This window comes from Podarcis muralis, chromosome 1, assembly GCF_964188315.1.
Source record: "Podarcis muralis chromosome 1, rPodMur119.hap1.1, whole genome shotgun sequence".
In the NCBI taxonomy this organism is placed as follows: domain Eukaryota; kingdom Metazoa; phylum Chordata; class Lepidosauria; order Squamata; family Lacertidae; genus Podarcis; species Podarcis muralis.
In genome coordinates, this window is record NC_135655.1 from 31511138 (window position 1) to 31530791 (window position 19654).

Consider the following 19654-nt stretch of genomic DNA (forward strand, 5'->3'; position numbering starts at 1 on the left):
AACATTCATCCTTTCCAACTTCTTTAACGTACAGGGTTTCTTTTTTGTTTACATCACTCTGCTGTGAAGCAGGGCAGGGCCTGTGTTGCCAAATGAACTTTGTGGATGGCCCTATCAGATATGCCCAAAACCTACAGTGATGAATTAAAAGGGGGTTTGGGGCTTGCGGAACTTTATGGCTGTTTGTTTGACCTTCAACTCTTATGCAGCCTTAACAAACAGTAGATCCCTTGGCCCTTTTGTTACACAGCTGCCTCTCTTTGAGACACACACACACACACACACACACACACACACACACACAGAGCGAGTTTCCATGTGGTTATATTTTATTGTCAACTCTGAGAGAAAGGGCAGCCAGCTTCCAGTATCGGTTAACAGTAGTTTGCATTTACTAATAACACACCCAGCCCTGCAAACATCTTTCTTTTTGCTGGCAACTTTCAGCCTTCAGTTCTGGTTCCAAGTGGGTGTAGTCTAAACATGTTTTACCCATGTCAGAGAACTGTGTTTCGATTGTGGCAGATAGCTTAAATAGACTAAAGAAGAGGAAACATGGCCCGGCATGTCTGAATGGGATAGCAGAAAAACAACAGTATCCTTACTAATGGATTAGATTGCGAGAGATGTCTTTGTGCTCTCGGCTATTACTTTTGTAGCTTCTCCTTTTCTCTGCGTCATCAGATTGTATATCTTGTATATCTCTCCTTTCTTTGCAGAAGCCTTTAAGGAGATTTGCCCTGCAGGACACGGCTACACTTACTCCAGCTCTGACATTCGAATGTCCATGAGGAAAGCAGAAGCAGACGAGCTCCCGCTCAGCTCAGAGGAGCAGAGCAAAAACAGGGGCCGGCTTCCCAGCTGGGCAGTAAGGCAGCAACAGCTGCAGGAGGTCTTGCGTGGCGATGTCGCCGACACGCTCCCGGGGGCTGACACCTCCGCAGGAAAGGGTAAAGTAATACTCGTGTGAATCCAACTGGTCTGAGTGAAATCCAGGCAGTTCACAAATTTCCAGTGTTGGAATGGTTTCGAGAGTCTTCTAATCTTGCACACGAAAGCCCATCAGGACTGCGTTATCTCAGACTAGTTCATCAGGCCTCCTTCCATGATGAAGCTTCAATAATACTAGCATGAAAACAGTTATGGTGCAAACAGATAACAAAACAGTAACATTTAATAAAACGAATAAGAACAAAACAAATAGCACAGCAAAAAAAAAATAGTGGGATAGGAGAGCTGAAATAATTTCACATCTGGCAACCAATGTCTTCCTTTGGTTTCAGATAGTACATGGGTAGAAAGGTAAAGGTAAAGGTACCCCTGACCGTTAGGTCCAGTTGTGGACAACTCTAGGGTTTCGTGCTCATCTCACTCTATAGGCCGAGGGAGCCGGCGTTTGTCTGCAGACAGCTTCTGGGTCATGTGGCCAGCATGACTAAGCTGCTTCTGGCAAACCAGAGCAGCGCACAGAAACGCCATTTACCTTTCTGCTGGAGTGGTACCTATTTATCTACTTGTACTTGATGTACTTTTGAACTGCTAGGTGGGCAGGAGCCCTTTAGGGTTTTAGACGAGTCTAAAAAGCCTGGGGCACAAATTTTCATGGCCCTCTAGTGCAAACTGATGTATGTCTTGCTGTAGGAGGCTTAGTTTGGTCAGAAGTGAGTATACACTTCCAGACTTAACACTAAATACATCACTTCTGGTAAATAAGCCACCATAGCTGCTAGAAGGCCATGAAAATTTGTGTCACAGGCTTTCGAGACTCGTCTACCCATGTACTTATCTGAAACCAAAGGGGTGCATTGGTTGCCAGATGTGAAATATATTGGCATTATTTTCAGCTCTCCTACCCCACTAAAACTCCTTTAAATGGCTTAGATCGTGAAGACAAGTGCCCTTCACACCTACTCAGGTTGTGAATGGGGCAGCCATGCTACACTGCTGGTCCCACCCCAAACACCCACACATTGCACTGTGGCATGTGGCAGCACTGCCCCTTTTGGTATGTGGACATCATAGCTGTCGACTTTTCCCTTTTCTTGTGAGGAATCCTATTCGGAATAAGGGAATTTCCCTTAAAAAAGGGAAACTTTGACAGCTATGGTGGACATGCATAGAACATAAAAAGGGCATACTTTTGCCCACCTACAAAAAGATGATGGAGAGACAAACAAATTAACCATCCTGAGGGGAGGGTAATCCAAGGTTTGGGGACCACTACAGAAAAGGCCCTGGTTTGGGTAGAACAGGAGTTGCCAACATGGCACCCTTCAGATGTTTCAGGATGCCAATGCCCATCTTGCCTGACCATTTTCCTTGCCTTGTTGACTGTTCTTGAATCTCGGGAAGGTTCACGTCACACTCTTCATGTGTATAAGATGGGTGTGTAGGGTGCAGTCCCAAGCATATCCAAGTACCTTGTACCTGGCTAATGGTCTCAGAAACAAATGCTGCCATCATGGATATGTTAATAAAAATACTTACTTTTTATATAGCATATCTAAGTGCTCAATCACTTCACCTGCATTATCCTATTAATTCTTAAAACGCTGTTTTCAGCATTATAGAACTCCCTACCTATGGGGCTCTAGCATCTAGTTTCATTAGACACCTTCTGTTGTATGCTGAAGATGTACCTTTCTACCCTGGCCTCTTGATAATTAAGGCATTTTCGTGGGCTCCACCTCTTCTTTGTTTTGTTCAATCTAGACCAGGCATCCCCAAACTCGGCCCTCCAGATGTTTTGGGACTACAACTCCCATCATCCCTAGCTAACAGGACCAGTGGTCAGGGATGATGGGAATTGTAGTCCCAAAACATCTGGAGGGCTGAGTTTGGGGATGCCTGGTCTAGACGGTGCTGCTTTCCCCCCCCTGGAATTGGCTTACTTGTTTTTTTTAACCATGTACATTAACTGTTTTATAATTGTATGATTATACTGGTCCAAGCTGCTCTAGACCTTAAAAGTGAAGGGTGGGTAAGAAATCTTATAAATAAATACGTATATGGGAACCACATCTGTGCCGCCTTGGTTTCCAGGACAGAAGAAAGGCAGGATATAAGGGTAAGAAAACAAATAAATAGCATTGCTGGGAAGTGGGGAGGGCTGGAGCTAAGGAAGCAGAGGCTTTCCTGAAGCCACCAAGCAAGTTCAAGTCTTGAGCAATGGCATTACTGAGTGACACCTCAGTGATAAAGTGTAAAGCAGCATTTGTGCAAAACCAAACAAGGGAATTCGAATTCCAAAGTGAATTCTGACTGCACTTACAAATTTACTTAATTAATGTACTCAATTCTCTTATGTCATTTTACAGGGGATTCTGAAGAAGATCAGGTGAGTAAAATTTTTGCTGCTAGCAACTTATGCTCACGTTAGAGGCTTAAAATGCAGTGAAGTCATTTTTCCTTGCTGTGTTTCAAACCGCATTTGCACAGTGTTGTTCATGTCAGAGAGGGGGTAGGAATACCTTTACCTGATGTACATGACTTTTTGGGTTTCCCCATTCCCCTCTTGTTCATGATGCTGTCATCTGCACATGTGCAATGACTGTCTGAAATATTCACATTACTCCGCATCCAGTTTTCTAGTGGGATTGAAGCTGGTTTCGTGTGGTGTGTGTGCCTAAACAGCAGTCTTTGTCAGGAAACTACAGGATCCATATGAATTGTGGCTAATGCCATGTGAGTATGGCTTCAGAAATAGCAGTCAGAGTGTACGGAATACAGAGTAAGCGCTAATGTGAGCATACCCTTAATGTTTGGGATATGCATAGCAAATGTGTAGTTTAAAAACTGAATGAATGAAGAACAAACCATTTTCAGTAAATAACTTCCTGAAGTTTTAATAAAAAGTGATATGGAAGATCCACCTTAGGGTTCAAAGATAACCTTGTAAATTCATCCTTGTAAAGTCCTCATTTTAAAATAAATAAATAAAGACTTGAAATATGTTTTTTAGAAGTGATATACCAGGTCCTAAGGTGTAGAACAGAGAACAATCAAGCCCTACTTTTAGTGGGCCATTTGAAAGACAGGAATAAGCAAAGTGTATAATGGATAGCAGCTGCTAAAATTGCTTTAGGGACATATTGGGGAAAGGAAAGAATGCTTCTCAAAAGTCAGCCACATTGCACAGTGAAATTAACTTCATTTTAGAGCAACCCTAACTGTAGGTTGAAGAGGGGTAGGAAGGAAGGAAAATGAAAGAAGGATTCAGAAACATCTGGCATATTGCATGGGGAAATTAACTTCACCATTCAGCGATCGTTTCTGCTGGTTAAAGGGTGTTGGGATGGAGCAAAGGTGCCTCTTCAGAGCTGGAGAAGAGTTTTTCTGGTGGAGGGACATACCCTTTACAGAGACCTCCACTGCCCTGGCAGATACCTCCACAGGCACATATCTCTGTGGAGGGCAGTTTGGATGATGGGCCCTGAAACAAGCATTCCAGGAGCAGGGCATGGACAGGATGGCAGCAGTTTCAACCCGCTGTATCCAAGTCCCCTTCATTCATTAGAAAGAGACACCAGAACCAGTGCCCCCCACCTCAGCCTGGAGCAGCCCCCCCCTTTCTCCACTGGAAACCATGTGGATTTAAATCACGTGGGGGGGGGGGAAGGACAATATATCCGCTGCACACAGACATGCACACATACACACCTAACACCTTAACCAGCAAAAGGTGGCACAGCTTTAGAAGTGGCAGTTGATTCACCAGTTTCCCATCCCACTTAAGACTGTACCGTAAGAAGTCAAAATATAGACTTATAATTCTTTAATAGCTGTTGGATGGAATTTGTGCTCTGTCAGAATTGAATTACCTTAATATCCAAGATAAGTCTCAGAGTATCTCTTTTCAATAGTATGAGTGTTCCATCGTTTCTTTTGTGTTTTATTGATACAATGGAGAAAGATGTGCAACAAAAGCCTGATTATTTAATGTCTTTATGTTGTTGTTAAGATCACCTATCACCAAAAGTGTAATTACTGTCGTTAATTTGGAAGACTCCGTCAGCAGCAGATTTAGAGAAGTGTTAACTCTGTTATAGGCAGGGCAACAGAAGTTCAGGTGTTGGCAGGCGAAGGAGTTTGATTGCCTAGTTTTTAAAACACCTTATGCAATTCCGTGTCTTAATGTATCCAAGACTCTTTCGCACTACTGACAACAAGCATCCCAGAGACTTCCCCAAAGGTTATCGAGAACCAGGGAAAGTCACTTTCCATGTTATCCTTATCTCTCTGTCTTTGACAGAGGCTTCCTCTCTAACACAAAAACAACCAAAATGAAAAAAGCACCACAGCAGCTGTATGGGACAACCAAATTTTATTATTTATTAAATCTTAAAACCCCAGCACCCTTTATTGCAGATGCAATTTGGGACAAATGCTTTAAAGGCAAGTGGTCTTTGCAATGAAAGAAGGCTATTGGATCTGCTCACCTTCTCAGAAAACGTCCATCGGTCATGATTTTGAAGATGGTTGACCTTTGTCAGAAACATAAGGTGCCTCCAGACTGTCAGTATTTTGTGGGAGGGATTCAAGTGTATGCCAAAACTTTGCTCAATTAAAGTGGATTAAAGGGCTCTGTTGACCTAGCACAGTGTTTCCCAAACTTGGGTCTCCAGCTGTTTTTGGATTACAGCTCCCATTATCTCTAGCTGGCAGGACCAGTGGTCAGGGATGATGGGGACTGTAGTCTGAAAACATCTGGAGACCCAAGTTTGGAAAACACTGACCTAGCACAACAACCAACCACCTACAGACTTCTTGCAGTTAGAAAAGCAATGGGGAAATACACTGAAAAGTGCAGAATGAACAAATGATTAACAAGAAGACGTGTAAACACTCGGCAAGCAAATCTGGATGAACGCAGGGTGAATGCTCATTGATAAATAACCACCCCGTAAACAAATCAGAATGAATGTTCAATGAAGAGCAGGCATAGTCTATCCACCATATAAGCTTTGTGCACTTGAATGAGGATGAATTTTAAATAAACAGGTTTTCTGGAGGAAGTTTTCTGGCCATCAGTACTAAGGCGAGTGAATCCATCTGTTTTATTTGCAAAGACCACACCCCTTGAGAGAAGATTTCTGTTGAAACACATTGAGAATAAAGGTTATTGTCTTCCTGTACAGCTGTTGGTTTTTACCACTGATTTTTTTTTTTTTGCAGCTGTTTGATCTCATGTTGCTGCTACTTTCTTTCCAGTGTCTATTTTGGCACCTGCTGAAAATGGATAATCAGTGCGCATGTCTGGCTGCAAGATGCTGAAGAATGTAGAATGAGATTAAGAGGGAAAATCATAGGCCCATTTCAAGCATCTTGTTCCTGATCATCCACCACAGCCCTATCTGTGGTTTGGAGGATGTGGAACTTGACACCTGAATTAAACTAGTGTGTCAAAGAACCTGGAGTGAGATGATTGTAGATGAATTTGAGCAAATTTAGGTACCTGGGGTTTGATTGCACTTCACTAAGGATGATATTTTCATCTTAATAAACTGTGGGGATTGTAAATCGGCAACAACACCTTTCTCTATTGATACAATACGCTGAAGAGGGAATAGGTAAAGAAGAAAGCTCCTATATTGGGGAAATTATTTCTTCCTGGTTAGGTGAATCCAGCCAATCATTGCATTTGTATTTTTTGTTCACAGGATGCAGAGGATGTTATCGAAGAAACTGACATTAGCCCAGGTAAATTGCAAAGTAACTTGCTGAATCCAGTAACTAAGAAAGGGGCCAAAAAATAAAAAAGGATGAAAGATCTCAGTCTGTGCTGATAATTTTGGTGCCTGGGAAAAGGAAAATGTTTTTCTTTTCAATGGGCTCTTCTAAATACGGTCTATAGTTTATTGCGTGGTTATTTCTGGGCAGAAGAACTGGGCAGACACCGAGTCTGCTGCGTGGGAGGAGTCTGGGAAATGCTGTATCTTTCACAAGATGCTCTGCGAAATGTATTTGTGTTTTAGCTGTAGCTTCACAGGCTGCTGCATAGGGTATTTTTTTTTAAAAAAAGTTTTGTTTGATTTACAGTACAATCCTCTGTACGTTTACTCACAAGTCTGACTGAGTTTAGTGAAACTTGCTCCCATGTTAAACGTGCATAGGGCGGCACTATTAGAAGAATTAATAGTCAGCATGGGAAGCAATTCTCAGGTGGTAATATACAAAAATGCATAGGGATCACTAAAAAGAATAATATATAAATATTAATTAAAAGCACACGACTAATACAAAACTCAATACACATTATGAGGTTTAAGGATGCTGTATATCTATCAGGTTTCATGGATTATTATATTGCCTCTTTTAACACTTTTATTTTTACTGTTGTGTTGTAAAAGCTTTTGACCTCCCCCAACTCCTCCTCTGCTGTTCCATCTGCAAGGTTTATACATTTCATGTACATTCACAACTAAGCTGCGCTGAATTCATTGCATAGGATTGCATTGTCCAGTGGATTCCTGCTCATTGTCTAACATTACTGCAATGCATTGTATATGGGGCTGCCTCTGAAAATGGTTTGGAGACTTCATCTGGTGCCAAATTTGGCAGCCAGGTTGCTCACAGAGGCAAGACGGTTTGAGCATATTACACTAATTCTGGCCCGACTGCACTGGCTGCCAAATAGCTTCCAGGTCCAATTCAAAGTGCTGGTTTTGACCTATAAAACATTAAACAACTCAGGATCGCAGGACCTACCTCAAGAATTGCCTCTCCTCGTATGAACTGACTCAGATCCTGCAACATGAGAACGGGCCTTTTCTGTGGTGGCTCCCCATTTGTGAAATGCTCTCCCCGGGGAGGCTCACCTGCCGCCTTCATTACGTATCTTTAGGCGCCAGGCAAAAATGTGTCCCTATAACTGTGGCTGAGTGGCATTCTGTGTCCTTTTAAATGTATTTGTGGGAGGGGGGGTTATTGGTTTGTTTTTGTTTTATTATGTATTTTGTATTCCCATTTTGTATTTTTATCTTGTGAAACCCTGTGATCTTTGGATGAAGGGGCGACATACAAATTTAATAAACAAATAATGATAAAATTGGATCATAGTTGGTTTCACTTCTCTTTATATCTTTTGCAGTGGATCCAGTAAAGATTTCTCCCCATTTCCCTGCCCAGCCACTTCCAGGATCTATAGGGGAGAATGCTGCTCCAACAGAGGTAGCAACACTATTTACAGGTATGTCAGCAGTGCCCTAGTATTTTTTATTATTATTATTATTATTATTATTATTATTATTATTATTTATTACATTTCTATACTTCCCTTCACAACAAGAATCATGGGAACTGTGGGAACTGTAATTTGTTAAGGGTGCTGGGAATTGTAGCTCTGTGAAGGGTAAACTACAGTTCCCATGATTCTTTTGGGTGGAGTTGTGCTTTAAAAAAGCCAAACTAAGCCTGCTGATGCACAGACCAAAATTTGTGGCTACTTTGTTCTTCCCTCATTGCCACCACTGCTGCTTCCAGACTATTGAGAGCTAAGCTATGGTTTGGCTTAACATTACATGCAAACTTGGTCTTGTGTTTTGTCTTAACTCCAAACAAGCCACAACTCATGGCTGAGGTTTGTTTTTGGCCAACCGCTCAGGGTTTGTCTGGGCAAGGGAAGCAGAGAGCAGATGAAGCATTTCTTTTGGTTCACACAAGAGACCAGGCTGCAGGAGAAAGATATGATTTACTGATTTTAAAAGGAAATGTAGCAATCTCTTTGCTTTAAGCACATTTTCAAACATAGTAGTTCTTTTAATTTTTGCATTTCTTGACTTTTTAAAAATTCCAATGAAAACTTACATTGGCCTGAATTTTAAAACTGAACGCGCGTTAATCTTCTTTCCTGCTTCTGCTTTCTGTACTGTATTAATAACACTTATAAAAGATGCATTCCAGCCTAATAATAGCTCTTGAGTATTACCTGTATTACTTGTAGTAATAGCTCTTGAGTATTACTACCATCCTCACACAGCTGTTTCTATCTCATTCTGGGTCTTTTTCTGCTAAATCCCTGTAGATTTTCAAATAACTGTTATACTTAGCATATGGTGCTTTTTCAGTGTTCAAAGCACTATGCAGACCTTATCTCTGCAATGTGTACAACAACCCTGTATTATTATTCCTCGTACTGTAAAATGAAAGACTTGGGGCTCATCCGCACTTGCGTTCGTCCCACCACTTTCCCTTGGGAAAACCTGCTCTTTACCGCTGAATTGGAGCAAACATCAACCAGGTTTTCTGCGGATGGATGTTTGCTCTGATTCGGCAGTAAAGAGCAGGTTTTCCCTGGGAAAGTGGCAAGGCAAACAGAGAACTGCTGAGACCCATGCCTGGACAGCATGGGACAAACAAAAAACCTCTTGAACCCGAGAGAAGGCTAGCCCAGAACCACCTAGTGGCACAGATGATATTTGAACTAGGTGTTTCCTGGTTCACAGCTCAGCCTCTTAGCTTTTATGCTAGTTCAAAAAGAGGTTTTGCACTATCTAGCTTCACTTGGAAAGAACAGCTGGGCCAGGCTTCATATAGTGGGTGTTTTAGTATTTGAAAGACACAGTGAATTTCCCTTTGATCCTCATGACATAGGTGACTCCCAATTTGGCCCAGACAAGCATAGTCTTGCCAGATACTTATTTCCAGGCTGCACACAGTCTGCAGGGAAAGTGCCTAGAAACCAAACAGCATCAAATAGACTCTTCCTAGCAAACACAGAAGTAAAACCAGAGTCCCTTTTATATAATAAAAGAGCACTTATGGACAATGGCATGGCAAAGATCAGAAGAGTTAGGACCTCCACTGTTGAATAGGCAGGGCAGGAAAATGTGCAAAATGTCTCTTGTCCTTTACAGAGCTAAGTCATGGGGGTTTTCTGGTGGAGTGGGAAGTTCTGTGACCTCAAGAGACAATGTGTTTACTGCTTAGATAATGGCAGCTGTGTTATTTCAGCATTGTCTAATGTCTGGTAGTTCTACCAATGTCCTTACACTTCGTATTAAACTTTCTTGGAAAGAACCTCTCTCACACAGTCTGGCTCTCAATAGCCTTTTTTGTCTGAGTGGGTTTGTTTTCAAGCTGGTTGGATGACGAGATTGTTTTAAGGGCTCATCCCAACTTCCTTTTGTGTCACATTTCTAGGTACAGGTCTGGGATTTAAAGCTCTGAGTCTGAATGCTGTTGGGGTTTTTTGTCCCAGCGTTTCCCCCAGGAAAACCTGTGTTTTTTCACTGGATGGGAGAAATAGCAATTGGGTTTCTGTGCATTGCTATTTGCTTCGATTCAGCAGTAAATGATGCTTTTTTGTGGGGAAAGCTCTGGGGCAACCCCCCCCCAAACTCTTGAAAACACAGACCTGTGCCTGGAAAAGCGTGTTCCAAAAGGAAGTCTGGATGAGCCCCAAGACTCTTTAGAGGTGTGGCTGTTATTCAGCTCTTGCTGAGTTGAGTTCCACTGTCCTGATGAGCTTGACAATGAATTGATGCAATCCAAAGTGGAAACTACTGGAAGCAGAATTTTGTACACTGATCGTTCAGTGCATGCCATGCTATCCCCTTTTGGCACTATTTAAACCAATGGCTATTGCCACATCTTGTGGCAGTCAATTATGTAAATTGATAAGAACATAGGAAGAGGTCTTCAGAATCACCTTGACAGCTTACAAGCCTTCCCAGGGCCTTGGACAATTCATGTGCTTTAAAAACTGAGAAACCACTGTGTTCACTGCTTGTCTCCTGACAATACTCTTTCTTCATTCTCAGAAATGAGTGCCTGCTCCTCTTCACCCAACATCTGTGGTCCAGGCAGCTGTGTGAACTTGCCAGGAGGATATGCCTGTCTGTGTTACCCTGGTTACCGACAGCATCCAAGTCACTCCTATTGCATTGGTATTTCATTGACACCTGGTTTTGTTTCTATGGGAGAATTGTATACCTGGGGCAGCAAGGTACCATCCAAAGGACCACTTGAATGTTCAGGGAATGCAGTTGGGAAGTGCCAGAGCATAGTCGGGATGATGAGGAAACTTCATGCATGGTCTTTAGATTCCAGTCTACAGTTTTACAGCCTTTGTGCTACCTCTAGGAAGGATAGAGGTGCATAGTAATGCCAGCTGACCTTGATTATCTCCTCTTGTTTCAGATGTTGACGAATGTGAGAGAAATCCATGCAATGGGAAGGGCCACTGCCTCAACAATGAGGGCTCCTATTCTTGCCTCTGTTTCTCTGGGTACACTCTTTTCACCTCACAGAACACACAAACATGTCAGGGTGAGTTATGTTTTTGTGGCACCCACCAGTAGAAGATAAAGCAAGTTGCCTGACCGAGTTTCTCTGCATCTATTTGCAGATTAGTGGGACAGGAGTGTGCTTTTGATCTGTCTTGTAGCTGGAACTTTTCCTTCTCTGCCTCCTTGGAGTGGGACAGCTCTGCTCTCTTCTCTGTGTCCAAGAAAACTTCCTCTGGCAACTTTGCCTACCTCTTTCATTAGTGCTTACATATGGGAACAGAAACTGGACTGAGTGGTCTGAAAGTTGTCATCCTGCTTGTTCTTTTATGGCTTTGTCATTACACTGGATCACTTTCAGTTTTCCTAGGGGTAGGACAGTGAATAGAGTGGTACCTCCGGTTAAGTACTTAATTCGTTCTGGAGGTCCGTTCTTAACCTGAAACTGTTCTTAACCTGAAGCACCACTTTAGCTAATGGGGCCTCCCGCTGCCGCCACGCCGCCGGAGCACGATTTCTGTTCTCATCCTGAAGCAAAGTTCTTAACCCGAGGTAATATTTCTGGGTTAGCGGAGTCTGTAACCTGAAGCGTATGTAACCTGAGGTACCACTGTAATGCATCAGCAAGGTGGTGATAAACAAATGGAAGAGCAACAGTAAGGACTCACCCACACTTTTGCTTGCCCCTTGCCTAGAAAGTGTGGGTCCGAGTGGTTTCTAGGCATGGGCTCACGTGGTTTCCCTCTTGACCCCACTCCCTTCCCAGGTAAAACCTGCTCTTTAGTGCTAAATCTGAGCAAACGCCCATCCGATTCAGCAGCTTCCACCAGGAGGAGCAGCAGGACGAGAGGAAGTGTGGAAAACCCTAATACGGGCATACAAAAATGCTGTGTTTGCATTTCTTATATTGCTGAATCTTGCACTGAGGAGGGGTGCAAATTAATTAATAGGCTGGGGTGGTAATGTATAGGTAATGGAGGTGATGCTATCTAGCTGCTTGGCCCACAACTAGAGCTCTTTGGATCCAGTCCTTTTGCTGAAGGGACATATCTCTCTGTGTTAACAGATCTAAATGAGTGTGACCAGCCAGATGTTTGTCGCGGAGGGCAGTGTGTCAACACACCTGGCTCTTATCTCTGTGAGTGCAAAACAGGCTACACCATGAGTCACAGGGGACAGTGTGAAGGTGAGTGTGCAAAAACCCCATTTTGGGGGGTAACTTGACTATTCCGAAGCTACTTTGAAAGGCCTTGTATATTTGCATGCAAAAAATTATCTCCTTGAATATCCAGTTGTGCTTTACTTTCACTTCTTACTAACATAGCACATCTGCATCCTCAGCAAATGCTTATTTAGAACAGTGTTCCCCAACCTTGGGCCTCCAGCTGTTTTTGGACTACAATTCCCATCATCCTTGACCACTGGTCTTGCTAGCGAGGGATGATGGGAGTTGTAGTCCAAAAACAGCTGGAGGCCCAAGGTTGGGGAACACTGATTTAGAAGGATGCTTCATCTCATTTGCTACACTCATTGAGATTACAGATTTAGCATGGAGTTCTTACCTCTCCTGGCTACAAGGGGGCGGCAAACACAAACGAAAGCAGCAGGATATAGTATGTGCTGGACAGAGGCTGCCCTCTGCTGGGAAAAAGGAAGAAACGCCACATGCTTTCCCCTTTGCTGCTTCTCCTCTCCTTTTTCAATATGGCTTGGTTGCTGCACTGAAATATAGCCAGGTGCAATGCATATGCAGTGACATGCATATGCAGGGAGGTATTCAGAATTCCCTTTTAAGAAACAGTTTAAGAATATTAAAATGTGGTTGTTGGGTTTCTTTGTAGGCAGGGAATGAAGCCTCCTGGTTTGGGGGGTTAGAAATATTTGGGGGTTTAAAAGATTTCAATATTTTATTGAAATAAAGCTTATCTACAGCAAACCTGATTGCTGCTTGTTCTGGTTCAGCGGTAAGCAACAGGTTCTCCTGGGGAAAGCAGAGGGACAAACACACACACACACACACACACACACACACACAAACACGGACACGGACACATGGAAACAAAACTGGAAAGATCTGTGCCACAAAAGGAAATCTGGATGAGCCCTTATTCAAAGTTATTCACATATGTTATATTGTTGTCATCCTTACCATTATCTTACAAGACAGACAAATGTTGTTATTTTCCCTGGCCATTTTGCCTATTCAGATCAAGGGGCTGAGGATGAGAAGTGGTGGATTAAGAACATAGTCTCACCGGGTGTAAGGAAGCTTCCCATGTGTTCATTTAACTCAGTATTGTCTGTTCTGCAGCATGGTCCTTTTATCTCATTATATCAGGGATTGAATTGCATGCACATCATGTGTTCTGCTGCTGAATTCTGGTCTTTTCCCTGCTATTCGACAGTAGGCCACAGTTTCAAACCAAGGGCTTCCTGATTTGTAGCTAAGGGGTGTGTGTGTGTGTGTGTGTGTGTGTGTGTGTGTGTGTTAGCCAATTTAGTTTCCTCAATCCAGCAAGACTAAGTTGAAAATTCTACTTCCCTCCTCTTGCATCAGTGCGTGTTCCGTTTCTTCCAAATCCCCTCAAGCCTCTCCTTTCTCTGCAGGTTTCAGCAAGTGCTGAAACTGTGCTGCAGATGGCGCTGTTTGTAGGTTCAGGAGCTGGTTCCTGAGGGAGCACTCTTAAGACCAGAGGGGTTTAACTGTCTCTGTGTGGTGCCGCAATTTCAGCAAAGCTCAATGCCTATTTACATCACTCGGGGTCTCACAATCTCTTCTTTTGTCAAAATTTGTTGTGAAGATGAAGTGAAAGTGGCTGCGGAGGCCTGGGAGGAACAGATTGAACTCCATTTGTCTTTTCTGGAATCTGAACAAATATGGATCCCTTTGCAGACATTGATAAGTGTGCTAATCCCAGCTCCTTTCCTAACATGCCGGGACGCTGCTGATGTCCTGCACCAGTGAATAGCTAATGCTTATAGATCCTTATTGTTTTGTTTTTGTCTAGGCATAAATTCAGTATGTAATTAGTTTATTTTGTTGTACATCTCCTCATTTTAGCCCTGATGCAGGGCAGACTGTGATGGTTTTTTAAAAAAATAAAATACCGTAATAAATAGTGTGTAGGTAAAAGCCCTAAATGCAATCCCCTCACTCAGCTCCTGTTTTCTCTTGATTTATGATAGACATTCCTTGTTGAGGTATATGGATGGCCCACACGAGCCCTGTGATTAAAGCACAGTCAGGAACTAATACGGCCAGGGGCGAGTCCCACTCTCTAACATCTCTTATTTTTTTGCTTAAACTCCCCACCATCAGCATGGGTTTGGTTGCTTGGCATCATGCAGATATGCAGCTTGTATATGTATTCTTCTTGTTGTTGTTGTTTAGTCATTTAGTAGTGTCCGACTCTTCGTGACCCCATGGACCAGAGCACGTCAGGCACTCCTGTCTTCCACTGCCTCCCGCAGTTTGGTCAGGCTCATGTTTGTAGCTTCGAGAACACTGTCCACCATCTCATCCTCTGTCGTCCCCTTCTCCTTGTGTCCTCCATCTTTCCCAATATCAGGGTCTTTTCCAGGGAGTCTTCTCTTCTCATGAGGTGGCCAAAGTATTGGAGCCTCAGCTTCAGGATCTGTCCTTCCAGTGAGCACTCAGGCCTGATTTCCTTGAGAATGGATAGGTTTGATCTTCTTGCAGTCCATGGGACTCTCAAGAGCATAAGACTCTCCAGCACCATAATTCAAAAGCATCGATTCTTCGGCGATCAGCCTTCTTTATGGTCCAGCTCTCACTTCCATACATCACTACTGGGAAAACCATAGCTTTAACTATACGGACCTTTGTTGGCAGGGTGATGTCTCTGCTATATGCATTCTAGACCTGTACAGATTGTCTATATATATTATCTGTATATTACTTTGGGTCTGTGAATAGGTCCACTCTGGGACCTGCTGCCTGGCTTTTGGCTTTGGCTGATTAACATTCTACGTCTATACGGCTCTATACGGCCTAGGACCCTCGTACCTACGGGACCGCCTCTCCTGGTATGCCCCACAGAGGAACCTACGGTCTGCAAATAAAAACATCCTGAAGGTCCCAGGCCTCAGAGAGGTTAGGCTGGCCTCAACTAGAGCCAGGGCTTTCTCGGCTGCGGCTCCAATCTGGTGGAACGCTCTGTCACAAGAGACTAGGGCCCTGTGGGACCTGACATCTTTCCGCAGGGCCTGCAAGACAGAGTTGTTCCACCAGGCCTTTGGTCAGGGCGCAGCCTGACTCCCTCCTCTGGCAACCTGCACAGAATTTTGCTACGGTTGCCATTAATTCGATTTTAATTAATTTTTATAATGAAATGTTTTAGAATGTTGGATTATTTGATTGTTTGATTACTTGAGTGTTGTTAGCCGCCCTGAGCCCGGCTTCGGCTAGGGAGGGCGGGATATAAATAAAAATTATTATTATTATTATTATTATTATTATTATTATTATTATTATTATTATTTTATTATTATTATTACGTCCTTTCAAATGTGTTTGCAGGGATTATTGCTTTGTTTTCACACTTGTTTCTGTATTGTATTTTGTCTTCTCGTTTTGTATTTTCATGTTGCGAACGGCCCTGTGATCTTCGGATGAAGGGCGCTATACAAATTTAATGAATAATAATAAGTAAAAAAAAAACAAATTTAGTAACAATAATAACAATAGACTGCAAATCAAGAAGCATCTAGGGCATGGTAGGCTGGACAATTACCAGATGACTGAACAGGAGGTGAAGCAGAACCGGGACTAGAATGCAGCGCTGAAGGACTTAGAAAAGTGCGAAGGGGGCAAGGATTGTAATAGCAAGGCAGGAGAAGAGGTGTCTGGGTCCAGCGAAGCAAGAGCTAATAAGATTCAAGAAGAAAACTTGGCTTAAGCAAGAACAGCAGCTTTACTGAGCAGAAAAGGGACACGTGTCTGATCTGAAAATAATAGGAAGAAAGCTTGCAGAAAAACTGACTGCCTACTTGCTTGGTGGTAGCTGTAATGCTTCTGCATAGATAGAATCATGAACTTTCTGTGATATCCTGCAGCTCAGTTAGCAGCTACCAAGTTGCTGAAAATGTGTCACATGCAGAATTCTATCTGCTTCTGCCCTCTGCCCTTGCAATCCTGTTATCTCCTCATTGCATCGGGTGTCAGATTCTGCACTGAGTTTTCCACATGCTTCTGGAGGCCTTCCTATGGTTCCTAATTTTGATTGCTGGCATTATGTATCAAGCTGGCTCTAAGTGCTCCCAGAGGTTTTTCCATATTGTGTGCTACGGTGTGCAGTGGAAAATGCTGCCCATGTAGCAAGCTCTTGACTCTCGCAGGCTTCTGTGACCACCTTACTTTGCGTGCAATCATTTCGACGCCTTTCCGTGCGTGGAGTTCTTTGTCTTCTCTGACTGTTGATCTATAAGGCTCAGTGTCCATTGCCCATAGATCAAAACTTTGTTCCCTGTCTCTATAATTTGTTTGTTCTAGATATCGATGAGTGTGCAACCCACGACGCCTGCCCTAGAGGACTCTGTCTCAACTCTGAGGGTTCCTTCTCCTGTGTGGCTTGTGGCATTGGCTATATTGCGTCAAGGGATGGAAGAACGTGCGAAGGTATATTCTGTAGCCAGGTGTGGTGAGCAGGGAAGCTTCCTCTTCATGGTACATTGGCCTGAAGCATGTAGCCACAACCTTATTGTGACCATAGGTCAGGGATGATGGGAGTTGTACTCTAGCAACATGAGGACCACAGTTTTCCTTCCCATGCTTAGCTGATAACTATTGGCAATCTGCTTCATTGAAGAAAATGGATTGTTTAGTCAGTGCTTCATATTCTGCACATACATCATATCAGCCATGCTAGCTAAACCTCTTTAGCCACTAACATGTGAGGTGCATATATTTAGGAACACCACCCTATTTTATTTTAAATTGTTTGTCATGTATTTTGAATTGTTGTAACCTGCACTGGGAGCTCAGGGTGAAGGGTAGGTAATAAATTAAAACAACAACAGCAACTTCCCTGTACAGAGACAGTGTCTCTTAATACCTGTTGCTAGCAATAAATAACTGGGGGTTTTCATCGCCTTCATAATTTTGCTAGGGAGATTTCAGTGGCAACTGATTGACTCCTGTTAGAGTCCTGGACTTTGGTCCAATTTAATAAGGTTTTTCTATCTTACATGTTTGCTTATTCTGCCCACTTCCTCATCAAGTCTGTCCTGCTGTCCTTTCAGATTGGCTCTAAAGTTTTTCCCCAGTGGGAACTGCTCTAGGACAACAATACTGAAGCTTTAGGCACATAGCTCCCCTCTGCAAGAATCCCGGGAAGTGTAATTTCTCAAGGGTGCTGGGAACTGTTGATCTGTGAGAGGCAAGCTACAATTCCCCAGATTCTTTGGAAGGGTTGTGTGCTTCACACGTACACTTTGTGTGCAGCTGGGACTTGCTTAGGAATCTACTTCTTCTCCCCCCCCCCCCCGCATTTGGTTCACCTTTATCACATCCACAGCCCAACAAGACAACAGCAAGAATCCCCCAACAGCATACGAATCAATCTGGCTAACCTCAGTGGCGTAGCGTGGGGGGTGCAGGGGGGGCCAGCCGCACCGGGCGCAACATCTGGGGTTAGGGCAAATCCACAGGTTAGGGGGCGCAAATCCACGGGTTAGGGGGCGCAAATCCACGGGTTAGGGGGCGCAAATTACTTGCCTTGCCCCGGGTGCTGACAACCCACACTACGCCACTGGCTAACCTGATTCAAAAATACACACTCATACCCATCTCTCACACAAAAACAACTCTCTATTTCTGCTTTTCAGTTGCAAGGGTGCACCGTCAGCTACTTCAAAACGGCAGAGCGCCTACAGAAGAAGCCTAACCTTTGAGCTGAAGAAACTTAAATGAGCTTCTGAAACTTAAATGAGCTTCTGAAATGAGTTTTAGAGGGAGTAACGGCAGAACTCTGTCCTTTTAGATAGGTCTCTGAGAGTATGCTGCCAAGGCAGTCTGCAATATGAATGAATTTTTCCTTGGGCACACTGTCTTGACCAGTATCCCCCATCACTAACTGTCTGTTCTTTCCTCTCTAGATATTGATGAATGTGCCTCACACGCAGCCTGCCCTCAGGGAATCTGCACCAACACCCAGGGTTCCTTCACTTGCCAAACCTGTGACACTGGCTATGTGCTCTCATCCAATAAGCTCACTTGTGAAGGTAAAGATACTGGACTTCATTCTGCCTGGTTGAATGACTGTAACACTTGCCACAAATTAAACCTGTATGTAGTGTAATAGCTGGACAAGCAGAGATTATGATCAGGATTGATTCTTCCCTTCCCCGGTATGATTTATCACCTGGGACATCTCATGCCACATTGATCTTATTTTACTCCTGTCTCTGGCTATGCCTCCATTCACAAAAGTCCTGGGCACCAGCAACCTAATGTATTTGGGACTCTCTGGGTTGAGAATATCTGGCAGAGATTAATACATTCATTAATGAATTGGTTGCAGCTCCTCGGCTAACTTACATTAACTCAAATTAGAGCAATTCAGAGGAAAAAAAGAAAATGGATCAGGGGAGTGAAAGGAACGAGTGCATAATTATTCAGAAAGATTAAATGAGACAAACCTGCCTAGCGATTTCAAACCACAAATTAGGGGAGGGGGTGAATGGAATATATTGAATTTTCAGTGTCAAAACAACCAAGGGAGAATAATTAGGCTGGGGTGCAAGGGATATAAATATACCAACATAAAAATAGAAAAAGTACTAACAAAGCCAAAGTGAATGCACAATTAATTAGAGAACATTGTGAAAATGGCTCAGACAACCAGCTTAACAAAGTGTTTGCAAATACAGTACAGGTAAACTTTTATCCGGTTAAATAGGCCAGTTGAAATAAATTTGCTACTAGCAAAAAATAAATAAAAATGAATTAGCGATGATCAATTGCTTTTTATTGTTGTGAACTATCTTGAACAATTAATTTTGTAAAGGAGATGTGGAAAATGTAAACATACATAAATAAAAGTCTCCTCTTAAGGTGGGGCTGGGATAACGGTAGTTGCACAATTAAGAGTAACAAAAGTGCCACTAGAAACCCCACCACCACCTCCCTGGAATTGGGCTAAAACTGGGAAGATTCAGCACAATGGGAAAGCAAGTATTATAAAAGAATCATGTACAACTGTATTTTCCTCCTTGCTGTTCTTTTTGCTTCTCTTACGAACTTCCAAAAACCGATAAAGCAGACATCTGTCTTGCACATGTCAAAAGCATAAAGTACAAACCTGGACACTATGTAAGTAAATCACGCACCCATGATTCACGCTGAAACCAAAGGACATAGCTTCAACAAAATCAACATAACTCAAAATTAGGAACTCGCATGTTTACAA

At 43.1% G+C, this 19654-nt stretch overlaps 1 protein-coding gene across 2 annotated transcripts in view; it reads left to right on the plus strand.

The window, feature by feature from the left end:
* The window catches only part of LTBP2 (latent transforming growth factor beta binding protein 2), a 131355-nt gene that overhangs the window by 91660 nt on the left and 20041 nt on the right, over positions 1-19654 (plus strand). Inside the window, exons 12-20 of one of the 2 annotated variants that reach the window (XM_028719712.2) lie at positions 720-950; positions 3318-3337; positions 6660-6699; positions 8090-8188; positions 10761-10886; positions 11140-11268; positions 12292-12411; positions 16738-16863; positions 18342-18467. In XM_028719712.2, the coding sequence (XP_028575545.2) occupies positions 720-950; positions 3318-3337; positions 6660-6699; positions 8090-8188; positions 10761-10886; positions 11140-11268; positions 12292-12411; positions 16738-16863; positions 18342-18467 (1017 nt within the window). The remainder of the gene's footprint in view (positions 1-719; positions 951-3317; positions 3338-6659; positions 6700-8089; positions 8189-10760; positions 10887-11139; positions 11269-12291; positions 12412-16737; positions 16864-18341; positions 18468-19654) is intronic. The other variant, XM_077925599.1, reaches the window with a different exon arrangement.